This window comes from Aquarana catesbeiana, linkage group LG13 (assembly GCF_042186555.1).
Source record: "Aquarana catesbeiana isolate 2022-GZ linkage group LG13, ASM4218655v1, whole genome shotgun sequence".
Taxonomy (NCBI): Eukaryota; Metazoa; Chordata; class Amphibia; order Anura; family Ranidae; genus Aquarana; species Aquarana catesbeiana.
Genome location: NC_133336.1, coordinates 887,700 through 910,976, shown reverse-complemented (window position 1 = coordinate 910,976; position 23,277 = coordinate 887,700). Strand labels below are relative to the sequence as shown.

Here is a 23,277-nt window from a genome sequence, read left to right as displayed (position 1 = left end):
CGGACTCGCCTTGGTGTGGAGGGGCGGAATCCGCTCGGTGTGGGGGGGGACGGACTCGGCTCGGTGTGGGGGGGGGACGGACTCGGCTCGGTGTGGGGGGGGACGGACTCGGCTCGGTGTGGGGGGACGGACTCGCCTTGGTGTGGAGGGGCGGAATCCGCTCGGTGTGGGGGGGGACGGACTCGGCTCGGTGTGGGGGGGGGACGGACTCGGCTCGGTGTGGGGGGGACGGACTCGGCTCGGTGTGGGGGGGGGGGTCGAATCCGCTCAGTGTGGAGCTCTGTACGATTTACCTGAATCACTTTGCTGCGGTGGGAGGAGCCATTCCCGAAACACGTTGTAGGACAGGAAATAGGTGGCGAAGGAGTGGCAGTCCCGGAACATGAGAGCGAAGCTTCCTTTATACAACCCACAGAGCCCCTCCTCCCGGGCGATGGTCAGCAGGCAGTGCATCGGTCCCGTGTACTTGGGGCGAGCGAGAAGAGCACACGTGCTGGAGGGGTGGGGCCACACTTGTGTCTGGAGGCGGACCTTCGCCATGTCTGCCGGAGACGATACCAACACCTGCCGAGAGAATAGAGGAAGACACTCACTGTGTATATAGACAGGAAGTATGATTAGACTACAGAACACCTCCCCCTCTCTCCTCATCTCCACAGCATAGGAGGAGGTGTTCTGTAGTTCACATGAGGTGAGCTGGGTGGGGCTGAGGATATTTTGGACTCATTGGATATAACAAAACTCTTCAGCCAGAGGAGATGAATATCGGGGTTCACATACAATTCAGGGTCCAGCTGATTAATGCCCCCCCTTTGTACAATGACCGGTGACGGCGAGTACCTGCGCTCCTCCGGCGGCGTATCCCGAGAGGAAGATGTCCACTTTGGAGGGTCTGACATTTGCTGTTCCATATTTCAGCTTACACAGGTTGTGAAGACAATTCCGGTACACCCCGAAAACGATGGAGGAACTGACGGAGACGGTGGAGATCGGCATGGACATTCCTCTGAAAAATCCGGACACCTGGAGGGGGGAGGGGAACAGGAGGCCATCGTTATTAAAGAACCAACATCTCAAAACCAAATGAAATCTGATAAGTGTGCGTCCAATCACAGCGTGCGGGCGGGGCAAACTACTACACTGCCGGGGCAATTTTATATTATAAATCATATAATGATCTTCCCGAAGGGGGGGCCGTTCATGAAGAGTCTGAGGAGGTGAACTCCATTGAAGTCTATGGGGAGGGGGAGGGGGAGGGGGAGGGTTTTTTTATTCAACTCTGGACATTTGTGGAGCTAATAAGAAAACTGCCATGGGGGGCATGTACCAATGTACAGCGGGGGAGGGTCTATTCATGGGGGGCATGTACCAATGTACAGCGGTGGAGGGTCTATTCATGAGGACATGTACCAATGTACAGTGGAGGAGGGTCTATTCATGGGGGGCATGTACCAATGTACAGCGGGGGAGGGTCTATTCATGAGGACATGTACCAATGTACAGCGGGGGAGGGTCTATTCATGGGGGACATGTACCAATGTACAGCGGGGGAGGGTCTATTCATGAGGACATGTACCAATGTACAGCAGGGGAGGGTCTATTCATGGGGGGCATGTACCAATGTACAGCGGAGGAGGGTCTATTCATGGGGGGCATGTACCAATGTACAGCGGGGGAGGGTCTATTCATGGGGACATGTACCAATGTACAGCGGGGGAGGGTCTATTCATGGGGGCATGTACCAATGTACAGTGGAGGAGGGTCTATTCATGGGGGCATGTACCAATGTACAGCGGGGGAGGGTCTATTCATGGGGACATGTACCAATGTACAGCGGGGGAGGGTCTATTCATGGGGGCATGTACCAATGTACAGGGGGGGAGGGTCTATTCATGGGGGCATGTACCAATGTACAGCGGGGGAGGGTCTATTCATGGGGACATGTACCAATGTACAGCGGGGGAGGGTCTATTCATGGGGGCATGTACCAATGTACAGCGGGGGAGGGTCTATTCATGGGGGGTATGTACCAATGTACAGTGGGGGAGGGTCTATTCATGGGGGGCATGTACCAATGTACAGCGGGGGAGGGTCTATTCATGGGGGCATGTACCAATGTACAGCGGGGGAGGGTCTATTCATAGGAATGATTACCACACATATATCAGAGTACAATATTCCACTATAGGGGCCCTTACAGGAGAAGTTCACCTTTTAAAAATAAATAAATGAAGTTCTTTTTGCAGGTAAAATTGCGCATTTATTATTTTTTGACTCGGAGCGCGGAAAGCATCGCACCCGGGATCATCGGATCAAAGGAACGCGGGATCATCGGATCATGGGAACGCGGGATCATCGGATCAAAGGAACGCGGGATCATCGGATCAAAGGAACGCGGGATCATCGGATCAAAGGAACGCGGGATCATCGGATCAAAGGAACACGGGATCATCGGATCAAAGGAACGCGGGATCATCGGATCATGGGAACGTGGGATCATCGGATCAAAGGAACGCGGAATCATCGGATCATGGGAACGTGGGATCATCGGATCAAAGGAACGCGGGATCATCGGATCAAAGGAACGCGGGATCATCGGATCATGGGAACGCGGGATCATCGGATCATGGGAACGCGGGATCATCAGATCATGGGAACGCGGGATCATCGGATCATGGGAACGCGGGATCATCGGATCATGGGAACGCGGGATCATCGGATCATGGGAACGCGGGATCATCGGATCATGGGAACGCGGGATCATCGGATCATGGGAACGCGGGATCATCGGATCATGGGAACGCGGGATCATCGGATCATGGGAACGCGGGATCATCGGATCATGGGAACGCGGGATCATCGGATCATGTGAACGCGGGATCATCGGATCATGGGAACGCGGGATCATCGGATCAAGGGAACGCGGAATCATCGGATCAAAGGAACGCGGGATCATCGGATCATGGGAACGCGGGATCATCGGATCATGGGAACGCGGGATCATCGGATCATGGGAACGCGGGATCATCGGATCATGGGAACGCGGGATCATGGGAACGCGGAATCATCGGATCAAAGGAACGCGGGATCATCGGATCAAAGGAACGCGGGATCATCGGATCAAAGGAACGCCGGATCATGGGAACGCGGGATCATCGGATCATGGGAACGCGGGATCATCGGATCATGGGAACGCGGGATCATCGGATCATGGGAACGCGGGATCATCGGATCATGGGAACGCGGGATCATCGGATCATGGGAACGCGGGATCATCGGATCAAAGGAACGCGGGATCATCGGATCATGGGAACGCGGGATCATCGGATCATGGAAACGCGGGATCATGGGAACGCGGAATCATCGGATCAAAGGAACGCGGGATCATCGGATCAAAGGAACGCGGGATCATCGGATCAAAGGAACGCGGGATCATCGGATCATGGGAACGCGGGATCATCGAATCATGGGAACGCGGGATCATCGGATCATGGGAACGCGGGATCATCGGATCATGGGAACGCGGGATCATCGGATCATGGGAACGTGGGATCATCGGATCATGGGAACGCGGGATCATCGGATCATGGGAACGCGGGATCATCGGATCATGGGAACGCGGGATCATCGGATCATGGGAACGCGGGATCATCGGATCATGTGAACGCGGGATCATCGGATCATGTGAACGCGGGATCATCGGATCATGGGAACGCGGGATCATCGGATCATGGGAACGCGGAATCATCGGATCAAAGGAACGCGGGATCAACGGATCATGGGAACGCGGGATCATCGGATCATGGGAACGCGGGATCATCGGATCATGTGAACGCGGGATCATCGGATCATGGGAACGCGGGATCATCGGATCATGGGAACGCGGAATCATCGGATCAAAGGAACGCGGAATCATCGGATCATGGGAACGCGGGATCATCGGATCATGGGAACGCGGGATCATCGGATCATGGGAACGCGGGATCATCGGATCATGGGAACGCGGGATCATCGGATCATGGGAACGCGGAATCATCGGATCAAAGGAACGCGGGATCATCGGATCAAAGGAACGCGGGATCATCGGATCATGGGAACGCGGGATCATCGGATCATGGGAACGCGGGATCATCGGATCATGGGAACGCGGGATCATCGGAACGCGGGTGCAATGCAGGACTCCTGCAGACTGTCAGTCTATATGTCCCTCGTACAGACGGGCAGATCTGACAGGAAGAGACAATGATCTCAGCGCTCACCAGCCCCCTTGTGGTTTATTGAGAACTACAAGTCGGCAGCTGCAAAGGATGATGGTAGTTGTAGTTTTCCCATTTACAGAACTCTGATGCAGCGAATCAGGGAGATGAGGCAGGAGGGGAACATGTTACACGTTCCACCATAAAAACTGATGTCACATTCCCATCCCCAGAGCTTCTCCTGTAATGTAGAGAAATGAGAAAATGTCGTCACTTCTTACCTTCTCCACCTTATAAGTAGAATGGATACAATGCCAAATCCCGCGATACGTCCCCTGCGTCTGAATCCTCACCTGCAATACAAAACAGAGCATGTCACCTGTACAGGGCAGTATATACCACCGACTATATATATATATACCAGAGGGCCACTGACTATATACAGTGCCTGACAAAAGTAAGTACACCCCTCAGTGACATTTGTGTAAATCTTTTCTTCTCTCTTTTCATGTGACAACACTGAAGAAATGACACTTGTCTACAATGTAAAGTAGTGAGTGTACAGCTTGTATAACAGTGTAAATTTGCTGTCCCCTCAAAATAACTCAACACACAGCCATTAATGTCTAAACCACTGGCAACAAAAGTCAGTACACCCCTAAGTGAAAATCTCCAAATTGGGCCCAATTAGCCATTTTCCCTCCCCGGTGTCATGTGACTCATTAGTGTTACAAGGTCTCAGGTGTGAATGGGGAGCAGGTGTGTTAAATTTGGCGTTATCGCTCTCACTCTCTCATACTGGTCACTGGAATTACAACATGGCACCTCATGGCAAAGAACTCTCTGAGGATCTGAAAAAAAGAATTGTTGCTCTACATAAAGATGGCCTAGGCTATAAGAAGATTGCCAAGACCCTGAAACTGAGCTGCAGCACGGTGGCCAAGACCATACAGCGGTATAACAGGACAGGTTCCACTCAGAACAGGCCTCACCATGGTCCACCAAAGAAGCTGAGGTCACGTGATCAGCGTCATATCCAGAGGTTGTCTTTGGGAAATAGACGTATGAGTGCTGCCAGCATTGCTGCAGAGGTTGTAGGGGTGGGGGGGTCAGCCTGTCAGTGCTCAGACCATACGCCGCACACTGCATCAAATTGGTCTGCATGGCTGTCATCCCAGAAGGAAGCCTCTTCTAAAGATGATGCACAAGAAAGTCCGCAAACAGTTTGCTGAAGACAAGCAGACAAAGGACATGGATTACTGGAACCATGTCCTGTGGTCTGATGAGACCAAGATAAACGTATTTGGTTCAGATGGTGACAAGCGTGTGTGGGGGCAACCAGGTGAGGAGGACAAAGACAAGTGTGTCTTGTCTACAGTCAAGCATGGTGGTGGGAGTGTCATGGTCTGGGGCTGCATGAGTGCTGCCGGCACTGGGGGGCTACAGATCATTGAGGGAACCATGAATGCCAACATGTACTGTGATATACTGAAGCAGAGCATGATCCCCTCCCTTCAGAGACTGGACCGCAGGGCAGTATTCCAACATGATAACCACCCCAAACACACCTCCAAGACCACCACTGCCTTGCTAAAGAAGCTGAGGGTAAAGGTGATGGACTGGCCAAGCATGTCTCCAGACCTAAACCCTATTGATCATCTGTGGGACATCCTCAATGGAAGGTGGAGGAGCGCAAGGTCTCTAACATCCACCAGCTCTGTGATGTCATCATGGAGGAGGGGAAGAGGACTCCAGTGACAACCTATGAAGCTCTGGTGACCTCCATGTCCAAGAGGGTTAAGGCAGTGCTGGAAAATAATGGTGGCCACACAAAATATTGACACTTTGGGCCCAATTTGGAGATTTTCACTTAGGGGTGTACTGACTTTTGTTGCCAGCGGTTTAGACATTAATGGCTGTGTGTTGAGTTATTTTGAGGGGACAGTAAATTTACACTGTTATACAAGCTGTACACTCACTACTTTACATTGTAGACAAGTGTCATTTCTTCAGTGTTGTCACATGAAAAGATAGAAGAAAAGATTTACACAACTGTGACTGAGGGGTGTACTTACTTTTGTCACATACTGTATATATACCATAGGGGCTCTGACTATATACAAATATACCATAAAGTCAAAAACAAAGATCATTTGCTCGGAATAGTCATAGTCATAGTCATAGTTAGTAAGGTTGAATAAAGACACCAGTCCATCCAGTTCAACCTGAGTGAGTGTGTGTCTACAACCCTGACCCTTGTCCCTAACCCTGTACATCACACACTCACATCAGTCCCTACCCTCAATCCAAGGTCCCCATTCATATACTAGGGCCAATTTTGAACAGAAGCCAATTAACCTACCAGCATGTCTTTGGAGTGTGGGAGGAAACCGGAGTACCCGGAGGAAACCCACGCAGGCACAGGGAGAACATGCAAACTCCAGGCAGGTAGTGTCGTGGTTGGGATTTGAACCAGCGACCCTTTTTTACTGCTAGGTGAGAGTGCTAACCACTGCACCACTGTGCCGCCCGAATCTCTGTGGAATTGCTGCCACCCAAATCCTGGATGTGAGACGAGTAAATTACGAATATAAAATGGTGCGCTGTTCCTTTAAATTGAATCAAATGTGATATTTATCTTTAAATGCATCGAATAATATTCACAAATTCCATATCAGATGGTAATAAAGTGCGATATTTACAACAAATGAAAATAAAGTCCCTGAAAAGGGGCCAATAATATAAAGTGCTCACCAGGCTCCGCCCACACCTACCTTCACTTCTTCACATTCCCGATATGGAGACGCCAGCTGTCTATGATCTCTGCGATCACCGTGTATTGGGGGAGGGGGGCGTGTATTGGGGAGGGGGGCGTGTATTGAGAGAGGGGGGCGGGTATTGGGGAGGGGGGGCGTGTATTGAGAGAGGGGGGCGTGTATTGGGAGAGGGGGGGTGTATTGGGGTAGGGGGGCGTGTATTGGGAGAGGGGGGGTGTATTGGGGAGGGGGGGCGTGTATTGGGAGAGGGGGGGCGTGTATTGGGGGAGGGCGTGTATTGGGGGAGATGGGGCGTGTATTGGGAGGGGGGGGCGGGTATTGGGAGAGGGGGGGCGTGTATTGGGGGAGGGGGGCATGTATTGGGAGAGGGGGGGCGTGTATTGGGGGAGGGCGTGTATTGGGGGGAGGGGGGGTGTATTGGGGGAGGGGGGGTGTGTATTGGGAGAGGGGGGCGTGTATTGGGAGAGGGGGGGCGTGTATTGGGGGAGGGGGGCGTGTATTGGGGGAGGGGGGGTGTATTGGGGGAGGGGGGGTGTGTATTGGGGGGGTGTATTGGGAGAGGGGGGGCGTGTATTGGGGGAGGGGGGCGTGTATTGGGGGAGGGGGGTTGTATTGGGGGAGGGGGGTGTATTGGGGGAGGGGGGGCGTGTATTGGGGGGGCGTGTATTGGGGGAGGGGGGGCGTGTATTGGGGGAGGGGTGTGTGTATTGGGGGAGGGGTGTGTGTATTGGGGGAGGGGGGCGTGTATTGGGGGGTGTATTGGGGGAGGGGGGCATGTATTGGGGGGGTGTATTGGGGAGGGGGGCGTGTATTGGGGGCGTGTATTGGGGGGGTGTATTGGGGGAGGGGGGCATGTATTGGGGGGGTGTATTGGGGGGGTGTATTGGGGAGGGGGGCGTGTATTGGGGGCGTGTATTGGGGGGGTGTATTGGGGGAGGGGGGGCATGTATTGGGGGAGGGGGGCGTGTATTGGGGGGGCGTGTATTGGGGGAGGGGTGTGTGTATTGGGGGAGGGGGGCGTGTATTGGGGGAGGGGTGTGTGTATTGGGGGAGGGGGGCGTGTATTGGAGGAGGGGGGCGTGTATTGGGGGAGGGGTGTGTGTATTGGGGGAGGGGGGCGTGTATTGGGGGAGGGGGGGGCGTGTATTGGGGGGCATGTATTGGGGGAGGGGGGGGCGTGTATTGGGGGAGGGGTGTGTGTATTGGGGGAGGGGGGCGTGTATTGGGGAGGGGGGGCGTGTATTGGGGGAGGGGGCGTGTATTGGGAGAGGGGTGTGTGTATTGGGGGAGGGGGGCGTGTATTGGGGGGTGTGTATTGGGGGAGGGGGGCGTGTATTGGGGGGGTTGTATTGGGGGAGGGGGGCGTGTATTGGGGGGGCGTGTATTGGGGGAGGGGGGCGTGTATTGGGGGAGGGGGGTGTATTGGGGGAGGGGGGGCGTGTATTGGGGGGCGTGTATTGGGGAGGGGGGCGTGTATTGGGGGAGGGGTGTGTGTATTAGGGGAGGGGTGTGTGTATTGGGGGGGTGTGTATTGGGGGAGGGGGGGCGTGTATTGGGGGGGCGTGTATTGGGGGAGGGGTGTGTGTATTAGGGGAGGGGTGTGTGTATTGGGGGAGGGGGGCGTGTATTGGGGGGTGTGTATTGGGGGAGGGGGGCGTGTATTGGGGGAGGGGTGTGTGTATTGGGGGAGGGGGGCGTGTATTGGGGGGGCGTGTATTGGGGGAGGGGGGCGTGTATTGGGGGAGGGGGGGGTGTATTGGGGGAGGGGGCGTGTATTGGGGGAGGGGGGGCGTGTATTGAGGGAGGGGTGTGTGTATTGGGGGAGGGGGGCGTGTATTGGGGGAGGGGTGTGTGTATCGGAGGAGGGGGGCGTGTATTGGAGGAGGGGGGCGTGTATTGGGGGAGGGGGGGTTTCACAGACCTAGCCGGGACAGAGGCTGTTGGAGAGGACTGTATGCAAGCCTGTTGCCTTTTGATTATGGGCCCTGGATTTTCAATGGATTCATTCCGTTGGGACACATCCTGTGAGGAGATGCTGGTGTCATCAACTCCACTCACCTGTCTGATGTCAGCTATAATGTGTTTAATGTAAATAAGTTTAGTCTAGGTTCTAAGGGTATTCAACTCATTGTTGTTTGTTCTAATTAACCCTGTGTTGATGTTTATGGTAATGTGTGTAAATTGAATGAGCTGATCACATTGTCCTCTATACAATGTAGGAGACGGGACGACTCCTATTGGAGCTCATGTTAATTAGGTTAGCTTTGAGTCATCCTGGTGTATAAATGTGTGGGAGATCTCAAATAAAGAGTAGTTCTGATGTACTCCAGGACTGGTGTTGTCTAGTTCTTGGGGTTCCTATAGCCAGATCCATTGGACTCGTGTTCCAGAACTTAGGAAGCGGTATATGACGGAAGCACTCAAGCGGAGTGTGGGACGTTCTGTGACATTGGTGGCAAGCAGCGGGAAAGCTTCCTAAAGTCTGGGACATCCAAACCTCCAACTGGATCCAAGATCAGCATAGCAGACTTCAGTCACCCCAGCGGAGATATGGACCTGGCATCAGAATTCCCGGGGCTGCTGCGGATCATCCTTTCAACATACACCAGGACTGTGTCTGAGGATGAATACCTGGAGCTTAGGCAGCAAATTCGGGTGGAGCTCTGGATTGCAGCCCTCCGTCTCGCTGGTATAAAACAGGGCAAGTGCTTTCCAACCCAAGAGCAACGGGCCAGTGACCAACCGGCATTGCGGATGGCATTCCTGGGAGAGCAGCCCCAGGAGCGATGGGTGACTAAGTTGGACAGGTTGGTCCAGCAGGAGATAGAGCTGGACAATCGTTATCGGGCTCTGCAATGGCACGCAGAGGAGGGATATTTAGGGGAGACAACAGAATGCTCTCCGGAGGGATATGACTTTGGCGGCCCTGGATTGCTGTGGGAGAGCCTTACAGATCTTTTTATGTTTGGCAATGAAGGGGAACCTGACCTTGAGGACCTGCGAGAATATAGAGAGTCTATGCTCGGTCTTGCAGGGGTCTCAGAGCTCAAACCTGATCTGGACCATTTGCTAAGGAAGGAACAGCATCTGGAAAGGGCATACAGGAAACTGCTAGAACAAGTTCAGCAGCATGCCAGAGAATCGGCAGTGGAAAATCCGGAGATTGCCGTCCCCAAACCTGAAGTGCTGACAACAGGGCAGAGCTCTGCTAACCTCTGCCCAGAAATGATAGCATCTTCTGGGTTCCATGGACAGGAGATGGTGAACCTCTATCCCCAGACATCAGTTGCAGAGACATGGGATTTGATAGACTTTTCTGCTGAGGAAGAACAACCTGATGAGCCTCCAGCAGAAGAGCTGCTATCAGGGCCAAAGTTCACTGTGTTCTGCCCAGCACCAACAGTGGCTTCAGCCTTCCTGAGAGAAGAGGTAGTCGGCCTTTCTCCCACAACACTGACAGGGACATGTGATTTTCTGCCAGCAGCATCTATGGAGTTAAAACAAACTTCTCCAGCTGAAGATCTGATAACTGAACAGAGGGTCCAAGACCTCTGTCCCACACTTTTACCAATTCCAGAGACTGGGGATTTAATAGACGTTTCTGTAGAGGAGGAACCACCTGGCAAACCCCCAGCAGAAGTGCTGGCAACCAGACAGAGGGTCCAAGACCTCTGCCCCACACCTGCAGCAATTGTGGAGGCTCAGGCTGAGAAGATGGCAATCACTTCCCAGCAGCAGATACAAGGGGAGAAGGGAGAGGAGGTGTGTGTTGTCCCTCCCCAACAGTTGGCCAGGGTGGAGGAAGTGGGCTTTCCTCCCCAGCAAAGATCCGTGTACCTGGGAGACAGTACCATAGACATGTCGTCCCAGCAGCCAGATGAGGGAATGGAAAAGGAAGCAGCCGGCTCACCTCCCCAATGGCAGCTACACAGTTTGGGAGTGGAGGAAGCCAGCTGCCTGCCCCAACAGTTAGCCGGAGCAGAGGATGCAGAGTCCCCAGCAGAAGTGCTGGCAACAGGGCAGAGTGCTACCAACCTCTGCCCAGCACCGGCAACAACTACAGAGTTCCAGGGAGGCGGGGCAGTCGGCCTCCCTCTCCAACAGTTAGCCGGAACAGATGGTGTGGGGTTTCCAGCAGAAGGGCTGGCAACAGGGCCGAGGACTGCTGGACTCTGCCCTCAACTAACAGAGGATGGATTTCCTGTGAAGGTGGATGGGACTTCAGTCTCCACCTGTATACCCCAGGGATGCTGGGCAGTGGGCCCCGATCCCCAACAGCATGACAGAGTGAGCCCAGACACCCTGTCTTCCCTCCAGCGGCAGAAAGGATTCCAGGGAGAAGAGCCAGTCCAGGCCTCTCCCCAGTGGCAGATATGTTCTCTGAGAGAGGCAGAGGTTGGCTGGGTGAGTAATACTCTGTTTGGAACAATTTGTTTGGGGTACTGTGTGGGTACAGGCATTAGAGGACTGGAACTATGGACTAACTTCGGAGTCAACCCGTCTGGGGTCTCCTCCTGTGTTAGTCTCCTGCCGAAAGGGGAGAAATGTGACAGACCTAGCCGGGACAGAGGCTGTTGGAGAGGACTGTATGCAAGCCTGTTGCCTTTTGATTATGGGCCCTGGATTTTCAATGGATTCATTCTGTTGGGACACATCCTGTGAGGAGATGCTGGTGTCATCAACTCCACTCACCTGTCTGATGTCAGCTATAATGTGTTTAATGTAAATAAGTTTAGTCTAGGTTCTAAGGGTATTCAACTCATTGTTGTTTGTTCTAATTAACCCTGTGTTGATGTTTATGGTAATGTGTGTAAATTGAATGAGCTGATCACATTGTCCTCTATACAATGTAGGAGACGGGACGACTCCTATTGGAGCTCATGTTAATTAGGTTAGCTTTGAGTCATCCTGGTATATAAATGTGTGGGAGATCTCAAATAAAGTTAGTCCTGATGTACTCCAAGACTGGTGTTGTCTAGTTCTTGGGGTTCCTATAGCCAGATCCATTGGACTCGTGTTCCAGAACTTAGGAAGCGGTATACTGACGGAAGCACTCAAGCGGAGTGTGGGACGTTCCGTGACAGGGGGCGTGTATTGGGGGGGCGTGTATTGGGGGAGGGGGGATGTATTGGGGGAGGGGTGTGTGTATTGGGGGAGGGGGGCGTGTATTGGAGGAGGGGGCGTGTATTGGGGGAGGGGGGGTGTATTGGGGGAGGGGTGTGTGTATTGGCGGAGGAGGGGCGTGTATTGGAGGAGGGGGGCGTGTATTGGGGGAGGGGGGCGTGTATTGGAGGAGGGGGGCGTGTATTGGGGGAGGGGGGGCGTGTATTGGGGGAGGGGTGTGTGTATTGGGGGAGGGGGGCGTGTATTGGGGGAGGGGGGGCGTGTATTGGAGGAGGGGGGCGTGTATTGGGGAGGGGGGGCGTGTATTGGGGAGGGGTGTGTGTATTGGGGGAGGGGGGGCGGGAGGGGGGCGTGTATTGGGGGAGGCGGTCTGCTTATCATTAGGATGGGGACGCACCCAGCACTTTATATTATTGGCACCTTTTCAGGGACTTTATTTTCATTCGTTGTGAATATTATTCGATGCATTTAAAGTTGAATATCACATTTGACTCAATTTAAAGGAACAGCGCACCATTTTGTATTGGACATATATACTCTACATACATGTCCGGGGTATATACAGATAATGTCCCCCTTGAGGTGTGGGGAGGGATTGCGCCCGATGGGGGAGGGGAGGGGGAGATTTCTTTTTACTTCCTGATCCAGAAACAGAACAGGAAGTGGGCGGAGATTCACCAGATGGAAGTTTCTTCTCTTCTCTTCCAGCTCTCATTTTGGATTTCTTCAGAAGTGTCACTACTGATCTTGGGACCCCATAGAAGAGTATTGATGGGGCCCCGTAGAAGAATATCGATGGGGCTCCATAGAAGAATATCGATGGTACCCCGTATGAGAGTATCGATGGGGCCCCGTATGAGAGTATCGATAGGGCCCCGTATGAGAGTATCGATGGTACCCCGTAGAAGAGTATCGATGGGGCCCCGTAGAAGAGTATCGATGGGGCCCCATAGAAGAGTATCGATGGGGCCCCGTAGAAGAGTATTGATGGGACCCCGTAGAAGAATATTGATGGGGCTCCATAGAAGAATATCGATGGGACCCCGTAGAAGAATATCGATGGGACCCCGTAGAAGAGTATTGATGGGACCCCGTAGAAGAATATTGATGGGGCTCCATAGAAGAATATCGATGGGACCCCGTAGAAGAGTATTGATGGGGCCCCGTAGAAGAGTATTGATGGGGCCCCATAGAAGAATATTGATGGGGCCCGTAGAAGAATATTGATGGGGCCCCGTAGAAGAATATTGATGGGGCCCCGTAGAAGAATATTGATGGGGCCCCGTAGAAGAATATTGATGGGACCCTGTAGAAGAATATCGATAGGGCCCCGTAGAAGAATATCGATGGGACCCCATAGAAGAATATCGATGGGGCCCCGTAGAAGAATATCGATGGGACCCCGTGGAAGAATATTGATGGGGCCCCGTAGAAGAATATTGATGGGGCCCTATAGAAGAATATTGATGGGGCCCGTAGAAGAATATTGATGGGGCCCCGTAGCAGAATATTGATGGGGCCCTATAGAAGAATATTGATGGGGCCCTATAGAAGAATATTGATGGGGCCCGTAGAAGAATATTGATGGGGCCCCGTAGCAGAATATTGATGGGGCCCCGTAGCAGAATATTGATGGGGCCCTATAGAAGAATATTGATGGGGCCCCATAGCAGAATATTGATGGGGCCCCCAGCAGCCTCTCCCTGTGGTTGGCTGTAATGATAGGTGTCACTCATGGTATATACCTCGCTGTATACAGCTTCCCTCAGCCGTATTGTTTTGTGAATCTGCTGGAAAGTTTCTTACCGGAGATCCTGCCAATAACAGAACTTCCTGTTGCAGGATGACAACACTAAGCCCCGCCTCACCATTTGCAGCAGTGTGGGTGTGGTCAGCCTGCCATGTGACTTCCTTCTCTGGGCTCTTCTGATGGACCTGATTTCATGTCCTTTTCAGCTATTGAATTAAACTGCATCCATTATTGAGGTTCTGATGTAGAGTGACATCTAGTGGTGGTTCAGAGCCACTGCAGCTTGTTTCTCTTTAGTATTTGGTATCTCCCTATGCGGTCCCCCTGTTTAGTGCTAGTTAGTTCAGTCCAGCAAGTGGCCACATTGGAGGTGTTGGCATCGCTTATATCGGCTTCTGAAACACAACAACAAGGCGTGGCTCCACACTGCTGCTCTCAGGTGGGATCTCCAGGGAAGAAACTTGGCAACAAATTCACAAAAATAAGATTTATTTAGGAAACTCTTTAGATTGAGAGAAGATTCCAAACATTCCGACCAGAAAATGTACAATTCCCATATACTGAGAGCAATATACCTTCACCGTGTCCAGGGGGTACCCCACCATCACTCCGCACGCCCCTACAATAAAAACACGGCACACCGGTCATCTGGACAGAACATTACCACATTGTATTCCATCATAGACCATTATAGACCATTATATACCATTATAGACCATTATAGACCATTATATATCATTATAGACCATCATAGACCATTATATACCATTATAGACCATCATAGACCATTATATACCATTATATACCATTATAGACCATCATAGACCATTATAGACCATTATAGACAATTATACAGAGGGGGGAATAACGATTGTCTCCCCTGCAGATGGTGTAAGTTTTGCCCCCTTACATACAAATGAAGGGTCTATAATTTTTATCATAGGTGTATTTTATATGATAGAGACAGAATATCAACCAAAAATCCAGAAAAACCACACAATACAAATGTTATAAATGGAGTAAAATAAGTATTTGCTCCCCTTAGTAGTTGGTGGAGAAACCCTTGTTGGAGATCACAGAGGTCAGACGTTTCTTGTAGGTGGTGATCAGTTTCCACACATCTCAGGAGGGATTTTGTCTTCTTTACAGATCTTCTCTAAATCCTGAAGGTCTCTTGGCGACTCGAAGTTTCAGCTCCTCCATACATTTTCTATAGGATTAAGGTCTGGAGACTGGATAGGCCACTTCGTGACCTTCGTGTGCTTCTTCTTGAGCCACTCCTTTGTTGCCTTGGCGATATGTTTTGGGTCATTGTCATGCTGGAAGACCCATCCATGACCCATCTTCAGTGTTCTGGCTGAGGGAAGAAGGTTCTCCTCCAAGATCTTACAATACATGGCCCCGTCCATTGGACCCTCAATGTGGCAAAGTCGGCCTGAACCTTTATCAGAGAAACACCCCAAATCATCATGTCTCCACCTCCGTGTGTGACTGTAGGGATGGTGTGTGACTGTAGGGATGATGTGACTGTAGGGATGATGTGACTGTAGGGATGATGTGACTGTAGGGATGGTGTGTGACTGTAGGGATGATGTGTGACTGTAGGGATGATGTGTGACTGTAGGGATGATGTGACTGTAGGGATGATGTGACTGTAGGGATGGTGTGTGACTGTAGGGATGATGTGACTGTAGGGATGATGTGTGACTGTAGGGATGGTGTGTGACTGTAGGGATGATGTGTGACTGTAGGGATGGTGTGTGACTGTAGGGATGGTGTGTGACTGTAGGGATGATGTGTGACTGTAGGGATGGTGTGTGACTGTAGGGATGATGTGTGACTGTAGGGATGATGTGTGACTGTAGGGATGATGTGTGACTGTAGGGATGGTGTGTGACTGTAGGGATGATGTGTGACTGTAGGGATGGTGTGTGACTGTAGGGATGATGTGACTGTAGGGATGGTGTGTGACTGTAGGGATGGTGTGTGACTGTAGGGATGATGTGTGACTGTAGGGATGATGTGTGACTGTAGGGATGATGTGTGACTGTAGGGATGGTGTGTGACTGTAGGGATGGTGTGTGACTGTAGGGATGGTGTGTGACTGTAGGGATGATGTGTGACTGTAGGGATGATGTGACTGTAGGGATGATGTGTGACTGTAGGGATGATGTGTGACTGTAGGGATGGTGTGTGACTGTAGGGATGATGTGACTGTAGGGATGGTGTGACTGTAGGGATGGTGTGACTGTAGGGATGGTGACTGTAGGGATGATGTGTGACTGTAGGGATGATGTGTGACTGTAGGGATGATGTGACTGTAGGGATGATGTGTGACTGTAGGGATGGTGTGTGACTGTAGGGATGGGGTGTGACTGTAGGGATGATGATGTGACTGTGGGGATGATGATGTGACTGTAGGGATGGGGTGTGACTGTAGGGATGATGTGTGACTGTAGGGATGGAGTTCTTAGGGTCATAGTCAGCATTTTTCTTCCTCCAAACACGGCGAGTCGAGTTAATGCCAAAGAGCTGAATTTTGGTCTCATCTGACCACAGAACTTTCTCCCAATCCTTCTCTGAATCATTTAGATGTTGATTGGTAGACTTCAGACGTTCCTCTACATGTGTCTTCCTGAGGGGGGACCTTGCGGGAGCTGCAGGATTTCAATCCATGGTGGTGTATTGTGTTACCAATGGTTTGTTTGGTGACTGTGGTCCCAACTGCCTTGAGATCCTTCACAAGCTCCTCCCATGTAGTTCTGGGCGGATCCCTCACTTTTCTCATGACCATCCTCACCCCATGAGGGGAAATCTTCCATGGAGCTCCAGACCGAGGACGATTGATGGTTATTTTGTATTTCTTCCATTTGTGAATAATCGCTCCAACAGTTGTCTCCTTCTCACCAAGCTTCTTGCTGATGGTCTTGTAGCCCATTCCAGCCTTGTGCAGGTCTACAATCTTCTCCCTGACGTCCTCTGACAGATCTTTGGTCTTCCCCATGATGGTGAGGATTGGATGGAAGAAAGAGATTCTGTGGACAGGTGTCTTTTATACACATAACGAGTTGTCGTTAGGAGAACCTTCTTACATTGACGGGACTAATCTGTGTACCACATGAGCACCTACTGTAGTGTCTGTGTATACTCCATATATACCCCCCATATATACTATATACACTCTCTATATACTCCATATATACCCCCCATATATACTATATACACTCTCTATATACTCCATATATACTATATACACTCTCTATATACTCCATATATACCCCCCATATATACTATATACACTCTCTATATACTCCATATATACTATATACACTCTCTATATACTCCATATATACTATATACACTCTCTATATACTCCATATATACCCCCCATATATACTGTATACACTCTCTATATACTCCATATATACTATATACACTCTCTACATACTCCATATATACCCCCATATATACTATATACACTCTCTATATACTCCATATATACCACCCATATATACTATATACACTCTCTATATACTCCATATATACCCCCCATATGTACTATATACACTCTCTATATATTCCATATATACTATATACACTCTCTATATACTCCATATATACCCCCCATATATATTATATACACTCTCTATATACTCCATATATACTATATACACTCTCTATATACTCCATATATACTATATACACTCTCTATATACTCCATATATACTATATACACTCTCTATATACTCCATATATACCCCCCATATATACTATATACACTCTCTATATACTCCATATATACTATATACACTCTCTACATACTCCATATATACCCCCCATATATACTATATACACTCTCTATATACTCCATATATACCCCCCATATATACTATATACACTCTCTATATACTCCATATATACCCCCCATATATACTATATACACTCTCTATATACTCCATATATACCCCCATATATACTATATACACTCTCTATATACTCCATATATACTATATACACTCTCTATATACTCCATATATACCCCCCATATATAATATATACACTCTCTATATACTCCATATATACTATATACACTCTCTATATACTCCATATATACTATATACACTCTCTATATACTCCATATATACTATATACACTCTCTATATACCCCCCATATATACTATATACACTCTCTATATACCCCCATATATACTATATACACTCTCTATATACTCCATATATACTATATACACTCTCTATATACTCCCCATATATACTATATACACTCTCTATATACTCCATATATACCCCCCATATATACTATATACACTCTCTATATACTCCATATATACTATATACACTCTCTATATACTCCATATATACCCCCCATATATACTATATACACTCTCTATATACTCCGTATATACCCCCCATATGTACTATATACACTCTCTATATACTCCATATATACCCCCCATATGTACTATATACACTCTCTATATACCCCCCATATATACTATATACACTCTCTATATACTCCATATACACCCCCCATATATACTATATACACTCTCTATATACTCCATATATACCCCCCATATATACTATATACACTCTCTATATACTCCATATATACCCCCATATATACTATATACACTCTCTATATACTCCATATATGCTATATACACTCTCTATATACTCCATATATACCCCCCATATATAATATATACACTCTCTATATACTCCATATATACTATATACACTCTCTATATACTCCATATATACCCCCATATATACTATATACACTCTCTATATACTCCATATATACCCCCCATATGTACTATATACACTCTCTATATACTCCATATATACCCCCATATATACTATATACACTCTCTATATACTCCATATATACTATATACACTCTCTATATACTCCATATATACCCCCCATATATAATATATACACTCTCTATATACTCCATATATACTATATACACTCTCTATATACTCCATATATACTATATACACTCTCTATATACTCCATATATACCCCCATATATACTATATACACTCTCTATATACTCCATATATACTATATACACTCTCTATATACTCCATATATACCCCCCATATATACTATATACACTCTCTATATACTCCATATATACCCCCCATATATACTATATGCACTCTCTATATACTCCATATATACTATATACACTCTCTATATACTCCATATATATATATATACCACATGAGCACCTACTGTATCCAGTCTGTGGGGGGCAGAATTATTGTTGGTTGGTCGGGGATCAAATACTTATTTTACTCACTGTATATTATTATAGACCATCACCTGGATAGGTAGACCTTTCATTTCATATACTGATATCCACACACAGGAAGTGACAGTTGTCCCTCAAGCTTCATCGATGGTTGTGGGTGTGATCTGAGCACAGAGAGCCAATCACTGAGCTCCTCCACTGACATCCAGCAATTGGTTCCTCTGTTCTGAGGGTCTCTGGCAGCTCCATCCACAGTCCATAGAGAAGACTCAGTGCTGGGAGTCCCCCCTTCCCCCATTCCATGGAGGACACAGCGGGGTCACCTCTATAGACATGAATGGAGGAGATCTCAGTGTGACCTCAGCGGAGAGCTTAGTGAAATCAGCTTTACTGCTCCAAATCTCCACCATTCCCGGGTAATACCATCTAATACCGGGGGATGGGAGGGGCGCTTCATTCTACCGAGGGGGGGGGAACATTCCCACCAATCCCAAAGTTCATTTCATGTTTCTGTTCTATGAAAATCCACCGTCATCCGCAAGTGGAACTGTCTGTGTTCCCCACACTACCCACAATCTCCATCCATCCATCCCTCCATCCCTCCATCCATCCATCCCTCCATCCATCCATCCATCCATCCCTCCATCCATCCATCCATCCCTCCATCCCTCCCATCCCTTCCATCCATCCATCCATCCCTCCATCCATCCATCCATCCATCCATCCCTCCATCCCTCCATCCATCCCTCCATCCATCCATCCCTCCATCCATCCATCCATCCATCCATCCCTCCATCCATCCATCCATCCATCCATCCCTCCATCCCTCCCATCCCTTCCATCCATCCATCCCTCCATCCATCCATCCATCCCTCCATCCATCCATCCATCCATCCCTCCATCCCTCCATCCATCCCTCCATCCATCCATCCCTCCCATCCCTTCCATCCATCCATCCCTCCATCCCTCCCATCCCTCCATCCATCCATCCCTCCATCCATCCATCCAATCCCAAAGTTCATTTCATGTTTCTGTTCTATGAAAATCCACCGTCATCCGCAAGTGGAACTGTCTGTGTTCCCCACACTACCCACAATCTCCATCCATCCATCCCTCCATCCATCCCTCCATCCATCCATCCCTCCATCCATCCATCCATCCCTCCATCCATCCCATCCATCCATCCATCCCTCCATCCATCCCATCCATCCATCCATCCATCCCTCCATCCATCCATCCATCCATCCATCCATCCATCCCTCCATCCATCCATCCATCCATCCCTCCATCCCTCCCATCCCTTCTATCCATCCATCCCTCCATCCATCCATCCCTCCATCCATCCCATCCATCCCTCCATCCATCCCCCCATCCATCCATCCATCCCTCCATCCATCCCTCCATCCATCCATCCATCCATCCATCAATCCATCAATCCATTCTTCCATCCCTCCCTCCATCCATCCCTCCATCCATCCCTCCATCCCTCCATCCATCAATCCATCCATCCCTCCATCCATCCCCTCCATCCATCCATCCATCCCTCCCCTCCACCCATCCATCCATCCATCCATCCCTCCATCCCTCCCCTCCATCCATCCCCTCCACCCATCCATCCATCCCATCCATCCATCCCATCCCTCCATCCATCCATCCCTCCCTCCATCCATCCCCTCCATCCATCCCCTCCCTCCATCCATCCATCCATCCCCTCCATCCCTCCATCCATCCATCCCTCCATCCATCTATCCCCCCCAGATCTATATACATATAGAGGCTGCATCCCCCCCCCAGATCTATATACATATAGAGGCTGCGACCCCCCCCAGATCTATATACATATAGAGGCTGCATCCCCCCCCCCCAGATCTATATACATATAGAGGCTGCGTCCCCCCCAGATCTATATACATATAGAGGCTGCGTCCCCCCCAGATCTATATACATATAGAGGCTGCGTCCCCCCCAGATCTATATACATATAGAGGCTGCGTCCCCCCCAGATCTATATACATATAGAGGCTGCGTCCCCCCCAGATCTATATACATATAGAGGCTGCGACCCCCCCCCCAGATCTATATACATATAGAGTATCTGCGCCCCCCCAGATCTATATACATATAGAGGCTGCATCCCCCCCCAGATCTATATACATATAGAGGCTGCGTCCCCCCCCAGATCTATATACATATAGAGGCTGCGTCCCCCCCCAGATCTATATACATATAGAGGCTGCGTCCCCCCAGATCTATATACATATAGAGGCTGCGTCCCCCCCAGATCTATATACATATAGAGGCTGCGTCCCCCCCAGATCTATATACATATAGATTCTGCGTCCCCCCCCAGATCTATATACATATAGAGGCTGTGAGCCCCCCAGATCTATATACATATAGAGTATCTGCGCCCCCCCAGATCTATATACATATAGAGTATCTGCGCCCCCCCAGATCTATATACATATAGAGGCTGCGTCCCCCCCAGATCTATATACATATAGAGGCTGCGTCCCCCCCAGATCTATATACATATAGAGGCTGCGTCCCCCCCAGATTTATATACATATAGAGGCTGCGTCCCCCCCAGATCTATATACATATAGAGGCTGCGTCCCCCCCAGATCTATATACATATAGAGGCTGCGTCCCCCCCAGATCTATATACATATAGAGGCTGCGTCCCCCCCCAGATCTATATACATATAGAGGCTGCGTCCCCCCCAGATCTATATACATATAGAGGCTGCGTCCCCCCCAGATCTATATACATATAGAGGCTGCGTCCCCCCAGATCTATATACATATAGAGGCTGCGTCCCCCCCAGATCTATATACATATAGAGGCTGCGTCCCCCCCAGATCTATATACATATAGAGGCTGCGTCCCCCCCCAGATCTATATACATATAGAGGCTGCGTCCCCCCAGATCTATATACATATAGAGGCTGCGTCCCCCCCAGATCTATATACATATAGAGGCTGCGTCCCCCCCAGATCTATATACATATAGAGGCTGTGAGCCCCCCAGATCTATATACATATAGAGTATCTGCGCCCCCCCAGATCTATATACATATAGAGTATCTGCGCCCCCCCAGATCTATATACATATAGAGGCTGCGTCCCCCCCAGATCTATATACATATAGAGGCTGCGTCCCCCCAGATCTATATACATATAGAGGCTGCGTCCCCCCCCAGATCTATATACATATAGAGGCTGCGTCCCCCCAGATCTATATACATATAGAGGCTGTGTACCTCCCAGGCCTCCGGCTATGAAGTCCGCCATGTGCGATCGGATTCCTGGAAGTGACGATCGGTGACAATATTTCCCTCTGTATTTATATCAGGAATCCGGAGAGAAGGTCAGCCTGAGATCCGGTCACAAGTCAGGTGACAGACAAGCCTCCTGAGTGTTATAAAGGTGAGGCCGGCCTCCTCCTCTCACCACACAGACAGTGCAGCTTTATATTATACACCCCCCTCTTCCTGGCCTCTGTATGGGGGGCTCTACCCCCCACAACCCCCAACAACTCCCCCCACAACCCCCCCCCCCCACCAGGACTTTCCTGACACTTCCTGTTCACATGGAACAAACAGTATATTTTGCTAGAAAATGACTCAGAACATTTTATAGATATATATTTAGCAGAGACCCTAAAGAATAAAATGGTGATCGTCGTCACGCGGGAAAAAAAACCACTTTAAATAATTAAATAAATAAAATCACCATAAATGACCCAAATTTTCTTGTAAAATATAAAATATGATGTTACACCGAGCAAATAGATACCAAACCCTCCATACAAGGCGCCCTACATATAATACACCCCTCCCCCGCGCTCTATAGGGGGCCACAGCTGATTGGCTCAGGACCTGGAAGACAGCGAAGATCACTGTAATCATTGGCTGCTGATTCCCCCTCCCCCAGGTATGGAAGACGTATCTCTACATTGTGCCGAGCCGGGAAATCCCCCCCGGAGATCCACTTCCATTTCCTGCAACTGAAAAGAAAAATTCTTCATCAATAAATAAAGAAAATACGGAATCTTCAGTCACAGGGGCCCCGCTGGCAGCTTCTGGGGCCCCTGAGCTCTCCGGTCACCTTCACCCTACTTGGACATCACTGGGAATAAACAT

The 23,277-nt window shown here is 49.7% G+C and overlaps 1 protein-coding gene across 2 annotated transcripts; it reads right to left on the bottom strand.

Annotated features, from left to right (window-relative positions):
- Positions 1-293: 293 nt before the first annotated feature.
- SLC25A47 (solute carrier family 25 member 47) lies at positions 294-22,514 on the bottom strand (the record flags this gene model as incomplete). 2 transcript variants are annotated; one of them, XM_073610126.1, is given in 5 exon segments in its annotated part: positions 294-564; positions 841-1,023; positions 4,478-4,549; positions 14,423-14,466; positions 22,396-22,514. In XM_073610126.1, coding segments are annotated over 5 exon segments (601 nt in total), but the record flags the coding sequence as incomplete, so codon positions are not given.
- Between the last annotated feature and the right edge of the window lie 763 nt (positions 22,515-23,277).